General features: G+C 40.2%; 1 protein-coding gene across 3 annotated transcripts in view; it reads left to right on the forward strand.

Annotated features, from left to right (window-relative positions):
- The window catches only part of LOC109030152 (cell adhesion molecule Dscam2), a 96,135-nt gene that overhangs the window by 3,007 nt on the left and 82,001 nt on the right, over positions 1 to 11,127 (forward strand). For all 3 annotated transcript variants that reach the window (XM_019040977.2, XM_019040978.2, XM_019040979.2), the window contains exon 2: positions 8,557 to 8,609. In XM_019040977.2, coding sequence (XP_018896522.2) covers positions 8,557 to 8,609 — 53 coding nt within the window. The remainder of the gene's footprint in view (positions 1 to 8,556; positions 8,610 to 11,127) is intronic.

An 11,127-nucleotide genomic window follows, 5' to 3' on the forward strand; every position in this document is an offset into this window, starting at 1 on the left:
AATAATTGCAAATGGAAATGTTACAACGTTAAAATATAGCTACGTTCATCCATCTAGAGGACGACGAGTTTGATAGTCAATTGCAAAACCCTGTACATTAATTGGACATATCGACGGTGAAACTACCAAACCACGTATCTCGGTTTGCGACGTCGCAAACTTCCTGTCATACTTTATTTTTTAAATGAAAAACTACTTAACGTCCAGTCTTGAAAATTTCTGTGATTTTTCCTCTTCTGTGAAGAAAATTCTGTGAAAATTTCAAAGAATGATATTGATTTGGTCTACTTCAAAAAAATAAAATGTGAGCGTAGATTTTTAAACACCGCAAACGAGATACGTGGTTTGGTAGTTTCACCGTCGATATATATCGACGGTGAAAGTCGGCAATCACATAACTCGGTTTGCGACGTCGCAGACTTCCTGTCATACTTTATTTTTTAAACGGAGAACTACTCAACGGTAATTCTTTAAAACTGCCGTGATTTTTCTCCTATGTACGAGGAAAATTCTGCAAAAACTTCAAGGAATCATGTCGATTTGTTCTCCTTTAAAAAAATAACATAGTTGCGGAGATTTTCAGACACCGCAAACGAGTTATGTGATTGCCGACTTGCACCGTCGATATGCTAAAAGGAATGATGATGCACGCAAACCCTATGTACATAGTACCTTTTAGCATATCGACGGTGAAACTACCAAACCACGTATCTCGGTTTGCGACGTCGCAGACTTCCTGTCATACTTTATTTTTTAAATGAAAAACTACTTAACGTCCAGTCTTGAAAATTTCCGTGATTTTTCCTCTTCGTGCGGAGAAAATTCTGTGAAAATTTCAAGGAATGATATTGATTTGGTCTACCTCAAAAAAATAAAATGCGAGCGTAGATTTTTAAACACCGCAAACGAGATACGTGGTTTGGTAGTTTCACCGTCGATATATACGTCCAATTAAGATAGTCGGAAAACACGACTCCCGATTATTCCCGATTGGTAAAGTTGCATAATTATTCTTTTCTCATTTAATTTTTCAGAGTTTTAGCTAGCAAGCGTAATTAATTTGGGATTATTGTTAAAAATCCTTTGTCATTAGCGCGATTTTCTGTGCAGGTAAGAATGTAAATAATAACGTCCTGTTGTTTGTATTCAAAGAAATAAAACAATATCTGATTTTTTTTTCACGTTTTTGGACTTTTAAATATCTTGGGAGCGCGAATTTTACAACGGCACATTTTAATTAATTTTTTACAGTTGGGCGGCATTAACCAGGAACAGCCTAAATACATTGCACGTCGCCTAATTAGCTCAAAATGCAAAATGCTGTGCAAAAAATGTGGTCTTGAAAAATGGGCTCAGTAGTGTCTGAGCAGAGAATTAAAAATAAAATTTTCTACTCAGACGCTACTGAGCCCATTTTTCAAGACCTCATTTTTGCACTTACGGTATGATAGGTTTATTTAGTTATTAACCTCAATCTATAATACGTTTACTTTATTTCCACCATCCTAGTCAAAAATTAAACATAGTCAACAGCTACCATAAGCTATACTGCCGTGCTAAGGGAGCAATGCTGTATGAGCCATCAGGCATCGCCAAATTTCCTCCGATAAAATACGAATTTTCAAGAAAACTGCAGTCGGATATTTTTCTTGAAATTTTTCGGTCAATGTGTACCCACTTTAAACTAAAATATCTCAAAATTTCAAGGATAACTATTCACAACTTTCCTTTAAAATGCATTTTTCATCCGGAGAAATTTGGTAACTCTAAAATGTAGGTACATACGGCGTTCTTCCTTATCATGGCAGTATGGTCATGGCAGTATGGTCATGGCAGTATGGTCATGGCAGTGGTGACAAAGTAAATAATTACGTTGTTAATAAATAAAAAAAAAAAAAAAAAAAAAAAACTTACGGCTCTCTTCGCTCGCTATCACGGCAGAGTTTACGCTCGCGGTAAAATTACGTACGGCGTTCTTCCTTAGCATGGCAGTATGGTCATGGTAGTGATGAAAAATTTGTAAATAATTATGTTGTTGATAAAAAAAAAAAAAAAAAAAAAAAAAAAAAAAAAAAATTACGGCTCTCTTCGCTATCACGGCAGAGTTCGCGCTCGCAGTAAAATTACAAGGGGTAGTTTAAGCACCCGACGCGGCAGGCACCATTCCTACCACGGTAGTTGACACTCTTTTAAATAGCCGCTGATTGTGGCTACTATCCACCCCCCTCTCTCTCCCTTTTTATGTACGAACAGCGTGGAAGGGATGAGACACGGGGAACCATTTGTATTTGGGTACGTGCGCCGGAAGCGGCCGGGAGCCACGGAAGCGAGAGGAATGACGATGCGAGGAGGCGAAATAAAAATGAGCAGACGTTTTGAAAAAGAGTCGGAGCGGAAAAAGGGGGGAAAAGGCGAGAGGTGAGCTTGATGGAGGGTGGATCCGCGGATCGTAAAAATTTCCAAGCGGAAAAGGAAAAAGCGACAAATCAAGGAGACGGCTTTGGTCAAGCTCAAGTGGCCATCGCCCCCCGACCCCTAAACCCCCCCGCATCCCCCCGCACCCCTTACGCCGATCCTCAAAGCTCTATCCCTTGCCCCCCTTCCCCCCTCCGACCCCACTCCTCTCCGGTCGGCAACGACAGACTTACTGTTTTCTGCGAGTGTACCACTTATGCCTTCGTTTGTCGCCTTCTCTTCACTTTTCATGCTTGATTTTTTTCCACCCCCCCCTCCCTCTTTTCTTTTCTTCCTCTGCCCATCACCAGTGAACCATAATGAAAGAGAACGTGGAGTTGCCTCGCCGAGTCCTCGTCTACGCGCTAGAGATTTTTAATTAAGACATGACTGCCCCCTGAAAATTGCGCTCGGGACACTTGTTGGTCAAAATGATCTCGACCTCCCCCCCCCCCCTCCTCTGCCCTCTCGAGAAAAATATCACAAGCGCCGCCGTGCAATTGCCAGCTTTTCTCTGGCGATCAATATTCTCTTCTTTTAATACAGGGAAATCGTTTGAAGAAATGGAAATCTGGAGAATATTGGATAGCATTTAGCAAAAAGGAACCAGCGCGATTATACAGTGTTTTCAAAATCCTGCAACTTCTCCTTTTCTTTTAGAAACACCTAGTATATGTACAGTATTAGAGTTTACACGATAATTTTCCTCTAAAATTAACAATTCTTTTGTTGCTAGTAGGGAGCCAAAACCATTTTGCTATTCAGGGAGATTTACCCTGGTAAAAATTGGCAGTAGAATCTGTGTTCCAAAATACCATAGACCTACGGCGGCCGGCTGTAAGATTTCCAATATCTTCTATAGCCGGTTACACAATTTCTTATAGCCTCTTATAGCCGATGGCGACTAAGCACCTCACAGCCAGGCGATAAAGTGTATGCTAAACGTCACTAATTACGGATGCTAGGACTTAGTGAGTTTTTGGAACACTGCTCTCTTTTTGGGCCGTCGTATCTTGATTTATTTTGCGAGGAAAGCTCCGTATTTTTGATGGATGCCTGCCATTCCTAATATATTAGAGCGCCTTCAGTTTCGTATGATACTGTGCAATACCTCTGGTGTGAAATAGTTGCTTCAAGCGCCGTGGCACGCTGCGGTGCGGCAGCCAGCGCGAAACGCGCACTGGCGCCTACAAACCTAACAGGGATACTTCACGCGTTGCGCAATGCGTGAAGTATCCCTGTTAGGATTGTAGGCGCCAGTCCGTCGCCGCTCCGCTTTGTGTTAGGCTCTAATATTTAACCTCGCGGAGTCAGCGTTTTACAACTCATAATTCTGAAATGTTTGCACACTCAGTATGGACTATTCTCATTTTAATTGATGAAAAAAAAATATGTTTTAAAGGAAAATATAATGTGTGTTTTGTAAAGTTTCTTATAGCCTTTTATAGCCAATGGCGATAAAGTGTAAAGCCCGGCGATAGGAACTATAGCCCGACTGTATACTTTTTTATAGCTACGTATAGCCCGGCTGTATGATTTGCTCCGCTTTCTACAGCCAGCTATATGATTTTCAATAGCCTTCTTTCGTCGGCTATAAGAACTCCTATGGTATTTTGAAACGCAGCTCCTATCGCCAATTTTTACCAGGGATTTCAATTAAATTGTAATTATTTTACTAAATTCTTTATTAATTACTTTGTCGGAAGGTTCCAGAAAACATTCTTGAATAGCCTTCAGAAAAATGTTTATGAAATAACGACCATCTTGTTTTATCCCTCAAACAAGTACTTACAATGTGGCAAAGAATCAGCTTAAACTGAGAAACCTGGCTTTGTAATTTCACCGTCGGTGCCTTTTCCACCCCTCGATGTGTCTCCTTGTGCTGCTTTCCATCTCGGTAGTTCTTTTTGTATTTTAGATGCTTGGCGAGGAAACCTCAATGTCAAATAAGCAGACAATTTACCCCAAAAAGAATGTCAGAAGTGGGATCAGAGACAAATAGAGACCCCTCCCTAACTTCATAGCGACGGATAGAACCCTCCCCTTCAGAGGTTCCACCGATTAACCCTTGAAATCATCTGTTTGCAGATTGTTGAGCAACTTGTTTTACAAACAAGCCACTGTGTAGTGTACTCATAGTGCAAGTTTGTAAAGTCGAATTGTCTGGGGACCGAAGAAACTTCCGGCTTAGTTCGTCATAAGCGTCGCTCGACTTAAGGAATTTTCACTTAACTTACTAAACTTAACACGTCGCTAAGCAGCAGAGAAAGAAGGTGAGCTGAGCGTTGTCGCCTGCCGGATAAAGGATGATGCCCCGAAAGAAGAATTTTCTTTTGTTGCCGGGTTGCTAGTAGGGAATCCACCAATCGAAATTTAACATAAAAAAATGCTAAATTTCCATTACAACGTTCCGATACATCCAATAGGTCTGTTGCACGCAAGAGATACAGCCAAATAAATATACCTTTGACGCGTAAAAATTGCATGTAACCAAACTAAAATTTCCAGTTTTTCAGTATCATAATCTCATTTAGCTGTATTTAGAGGTAATCTGCACAAGTTTGATTAATGCTTAAAAGAAATTGCAAAAAAAAGGTGATAAAAGCCAGAATAAGAGCTGCAGGGGCGCCTGGAGGAGCTCCAGAGATTTTGAAATTTCGGAATTTTAATGGGAATTACCCAGCTTTTCAGCATGATAATCTTATTTTGCCGTGTTGTGATAAAATTAGCGCAGTATAACCCGGCACTTAATCTCACTTTCATTATTTTAGCATGAAAATTGGACGGCATGCGCCGTAATCTGTCATTGTAGACGCTGCTGCGAGCGTGAAGCATAGAGTCTGTTTCATTTCCGCTTTCAAGTTATGATGATTTATATGGCAACGTAAAATCCTGGGCTGTTCCGTAGCTAACCCTCCCCTCCCCTCCCTCCCTCTCGTCATCACCCTGTGTGCTCGGTCTTGCAGTTTTTCGCTGCTTTTATTTCATTTCGGATTTATTGTTTCTGCTTTTATTTGACGGATAAATCAAAAGCGCGGAAGTTGAGAAGCTTCGAGCCGATACTCTTACCCTCTCTACCTGCCCGGCCAACCGTACCTGGTTTACTCAGTAGACTAGAGGCGAAAGAGTTTTATACTGCTTTGAGATACGGAGGTGAGATTTCTGGTCTGAGTCGGCTCCCTCCCTTTACGACTTTCGGTTTGGGACCGTGCAGTGTATTCTCGATTATCCAATATGATCGGACGAGAGGAAAAAGATATAGGGTCGAAAGATCACAAGGACAATCTTTGATCAAACTGAGAGAATAGCACTACTAAATATTGATTTTTGAGTCGCATCCGAACAGAATCAAAATAATTGGAAATAATTAAATTTTGAGGATCAATGAGAAGAATGCGCTCCCTGAAATTGGATACTTTTAAAAAAATACGGACTAGAACCGAGAGAAACGGATTCACTCTGAGGTCTTTATCGTGAGTCACATGACATCTTCTTCAGTCATCCACTGTATAAACCGTCTCTTCAAAAAAAATTATACAAAAACACTATTAAAACGCTCATAAATCGTACATGCAAATGCGAATTATAATTTTAGACAGATATCATGAGTAAAAAATCACGAATCTTTTGTTTCCTCCAAGAAATCTAAGTCATAATAACGGCTTTGGCTTTTGAAATTTTCAGGACTGATCTTACTGGTCCTGAGTTGAAATTAAAGCTTCAGCTTAAAAAAATGCATTATGTCAAAAAAAAAGTTAAAGTTAAAGTTCTCTGAAAGTTAAGGATCCTACATGCCTCAAATCAATGCACAGAGGAAAAATATCTGCGGCTCCTATGGGCAACGAATTTGGTTCAGGTTATTGAAGTTTTCGGTCAGCCGAACCAGCCTCGCTTGGGGTAGCCAAAACTTTTATTAGCCAAATTAAAAGTCTTATTGTTAATCGAAGATTTGTATTTATCTTTGATTACAAACTTCACTTTTAAACCAATGTTCAGTCTCTATGATGGAAATTTGCCGTTACCTGGACTGAGAGTGTGAGAGTATTGCGAGCTGAAGTTCATCCCTTTTACCTAAATTTTTCTCTCCATCTACCGTGCCAAGGAAGGACAATAAAACGGTCCTCATCAGCACATACACGAGTTTTCGAATTTTGCTTTGAAAAATATCTACTTTTGAGATAATTACGTAAATTTTTAACTGGAGTGTTCAAGTTTACTAAAATTAAAGTGAGAGTGGATTATTTAAAGAAAAATCCTATTTTATGTTAAGAAATTTGGCAATGGTGGGATGTTCATGCGGCGATTTTCCTCACACGGGTGCGAATATTCGAATAAAAGGAAGGATTATCCGAATGTGGCTGAATGGCTGCTGTTGTGAAAATACGACCCACGTATATCGGTTTATAGGGGGCTACGCCCCCTGGCCGCTACGCGGCCCAACCCCCTGAAGGCGCTCCGCGCCATCAATGGGCCGCTTCGCGGCCCTATTTTTACCCTCCTATCAGTGTTAGTTTTATTTTTCCCCTAAAAAATTACGATATGAGGTATACTTCAATTTTAAACTTTACTTAAAATTACTTTAAAATTAAAAGGACGCGTTTTGGAATGACTGCTCGATGAAATATTGCAGTAATACAATGAACAATGATAGTCAGGAGAATGGTTTCACGGTTCGGGAATCGAACCCACACCGTGTACAATGTGGCTGCATTCGACGTCTTAGACGACTCGGCCACCGCTCAACGTGCGATCTTATGCGCGAATCTTGTGTACTTAAGTGTAGAGCTGATGCGCAGGCTACACAGCTACTGCGCAACCTCCTCGACCACTGCGCATCCTCCCGCGCATAGCGGTAGCAGTACCGGAGCATTCTGTAAACTCACTCACTTTTATAACGTGATTTTAAAAAAACCTGGGTCCTTTTTCCAAAATCTGATTAGAGCGGGCTCATCTAGGGCCTATTACCTGTCAATTTACGCAAAAATCATGGAAATCGGCCCGGTAGGACGCTCAAACGAACTATGACAAAAAGTATAAATTTACATTGTTTAAATGGGAGAATTCACAACTTTACCACGTAATATAAAAAAACCTGGGCCATATTTTGAAAATCTGAAAAGAGTTGGCTTATCTAGAGACAATTGCCCGTCGATAGCCGCAAAAATCATGAAAATCGGCCCGGTAGAACGCTGGAACTAAGCGTTACCAGTTTCGCAAAATTAGGAGGTCTTGGAGCTTATAGTATAGAAGAAGAAGATGACGTCGAGGATTTTTCGTCATATTTTACTTTCTTGAATGATGATTGACCTTTTTCTCACAGATTTCTTGTAGCTTTCCTTTGTCTTTTCAAGAATATTGTCTGAGTATTTTGTACAAAATGGTTTGGCGCGCGGCGATTCGCTTCAAAACTAATACAGTAGTATTTTAATTTAAAACAACGCGGTGAGCCACAGACCTATGGATAAAGTATAAATTAAAGTATTGCACAACTTCTTATCTTCTCCTCAAAATTTCATGGAGAGAACGGATCGCACAACGAGAAGTCTAGAAATGAATTCCTGAACAAGATGTAAGAGTTTACAATAATATTAGTCAAATGAAAAAAAATACGATGAATGACCTTATTTGTAAAATCAAACCTCTATTTGAACTGCATTTTGCAATTTGGAGCTATAAAATTCTGGCTCATCTGAAAAAACACTTAAGTGCACAGGGAAACTAATGGCGCGTACGTTATTTTTAAACCGGGCTAGAACTTATAGTTCCCAATTGCATAATGTAGTCCATTTTATCCAAATTAAAAATACTTTTAATATCTCGTTCATGCAGGAGTTGATTTTTGAACTTCCTGATGTACGATTCGTTTTCCTTATAAGATTTTGAAGAAAAAATACGTGAAGTTTTTTTTTTATTTTATTTTTTTTACTTTAGACCTTGTCTATATAGTAGCCTCTTGAGAGGCTTGATTTTTACGGTTTCGCCGTGTATAATGAAACCTGTACCCTCTCCTGAACAAACGTGGGTTGGTCAGAGCCAGCTCTCCTTTTCAAAATAAGGTCCTGAAATTATGAGCTGTTTTAATATTCTCTTATTTGTCTACAGGAATATGAAACGAGCCTTTGTTATCATATCATTTGCTCTCCTTCTAGAATCAGGTAAGCCATTTTTACTTTCTATTATTCTTATTTTTTCATTTTCATAATATTCTAAGTGACGTTTCACACATGTGACCATTAAGGAGGTAGAGGACCTTAGCATAATTTACAGGATATCAATTCTCATGAGATTAGGTCGAAAAATAGTAATGTGAATTTTCGAAGGGGAATTTTAATACTTCGGAGAATGAGCTTCGAGTGGTTTAGTTCATTTTCGTGAGATACGAGGGAATCATAACTGCATTGGAAAACTGAGAAGAAGGAAACCATTTATAGGTCTTTATCGAGGATATAAATTTTTCTCCTTTTCACAATTTTTATCTTTTTTTTCTGCTGGTTTAATGGCTTCGTGTCTAGCACCCTCAACCAACTTTAGACAATTTTTAGTGTCCATCGTGGGATCTTGTCGACATCCATCGTGTCCATCGACATCGTGGGATCTCCATGCTCCAGGCTTTTCCAATTTTCAGGGACTAGGGCCGAGGAGAATCTGTTTCAGCAGATCTACTCGTCAATTCCGTGAAAAGTAGACGCCACCACCGGGATTTAAACCCGGAACCTACTGACCTAGAGTCAGACGCGCTGACCACTAGACCAACCTGGCCGGCCAATTGTTATCTTCTGAAACAAAATTTCTATAATTACACCATGAAAGGATTCGTGCAAAAAAAACCCAGGATGAAAACGCCACGAAACCATTTTGTTCTTTAGAAATCCACAAAATACGGGAAACTTTGCCGTTTGACTTTTTTAGATCTAAAAACTAGATGAAATTTGAAACTGAGAAAATGTATGCGAAAGCAAACTTTCATACGTGCTTTATAATTTAAGAAACGACGGGTAGTAAGAATTGTGAAAATTAGTACCACTGGATAATTCGAGTTCATAGGTTGGCTGCGGCTGCCCTTTCGGGCCCCATGAGCTACATGACTTTATCAAATCTAACCTCTACATTTTCGAGCTGTCCATACTCTTTCTATAGAGGCACTTTGAAAAAAAAGTCGATTAGATCCAGAGTCCCTACTCTTAACAACATTGACAAGAAAAAATACACTTGATTCAATCCTATTTTTCCTTCAATCGGAGAGTCGAGCCTCTTGATTTAGGTGGATGTTCTTTTGATTCATAAGCAAAAAATCCGATTGAATCAAGAGTATTTTTCTTGTCAATGTTTTTAAGAGTCTGGACTCTAGATCCAAGCGAATTTTTTCCCAGTGTACTCTACATCTATTTGCTTGATTTACATAGCAGTTCGTTTATTTAGAATAAAAAAAGATGAAAATAAGGAGAGGGAGGACAGATAGGGTTTCCGAGAAAAAGCGAGGTACGGACGTGTGTGATTTTTATGAGGGCCAAGTGGCGAGCCGAGCCCGGGGCCGGCGATGGACGGCGAGCGCGAGCGGCCAGCGTGAGTGATTTGCCGCTCGAACGCGCGCCTCTTTTCGACTCAGTGGCCACACGCTTCGCCTGCCTGCATCGCCGCTTGCATATAACTCACGGCGCTCCGCGCCCCTCCCCCGCGAGCAGCCCGCGCTCATATTTCATATTTATACCCGCACTTTGTTACCGGACCCTGACCCGTCCCGCCCCCGCCCCCAAGTTTACGCTTATCAGACTCCCGTTTATACCTCTGCGAATGTATATTTTGAATGCGAGCTAGTTCCCAACTCATTTTATTCCGGAACGGACCGCGGCGAACTGGTGCTCCACTTATAGTGGCGAAAATCAGTTAATCTTCTCATAGAAAAAAAAACTCAAAAATTTAAGATTAAGGAATTCCCCAAAATGCAGTGCTCCCATTCCATGTCCATCAAAAGTTCCGGGATCCGGAAATTTTTTTTCCCAATTTCTTCCACTCGTTACCGTCAAAAGTTCCGGGATTCGTATTGATTTTTCGAAAGTTCCGGAAAATGCAAAAGATCCGGAAGCTTTCGGGAATTTCAAAAGTTCCGGGAAAAATTTAGGAAATTCTCAAAATTTCCGGAATTTGGAACCGGTTCTGGGAAATGGGCGCACTGACAAAATGAGCCTTTTGCACGAACAAAATATACAAGCGACCGGGAAAATATTCCTCCGTTTGAATCGCGCAAGACTCACGTTGAGAACATCAAAAGTATCTGAAATGTCTTCCTCGACAGTTCAACACATATACTTCGCGAAGTTTGTATAGCGCTTGTTCAAATGCGGGAAATTAAGAGAGCCAATCCATTCTTTCTTAGACGAGGGAACGTAACTCTACTGGTCCAGTGGTCCATCCAAAGGTTGGATACTTTGTTAAGACAATTTCTTTTTCCCCCGAGAATCTGACTGAAAAATATTAGCGATTCTTGCACGTAGTTAGAGAAAAAAATCAGTGAAACATCCATTAAGATACGCTCAACGCAGTATCCTAGTAAAAGGACAAAATGAGAGGGGAAATTTTGCAGTGTTTAATTGAACATATTTATGCCAAAAGAAATACTAAGTTTCACGCAAACCCTATGCACATAGTTCCTTTTACCATAAATACGTCCAATTG

Source organism: Bemisia tabaci, chromosome 2 (genome assembly GCF_918797505.1).
Source record: "Bemisia tabaci chromosome 2, PGI_BMITA_v3".
In the NCBI taxonomy this organism is placed as follows: Eukaryota; Metazoa; Arthropoda; class Insecta; order Hemiptera; family Aleyrodidae; genus Bemisia; species Bemisia tabaci.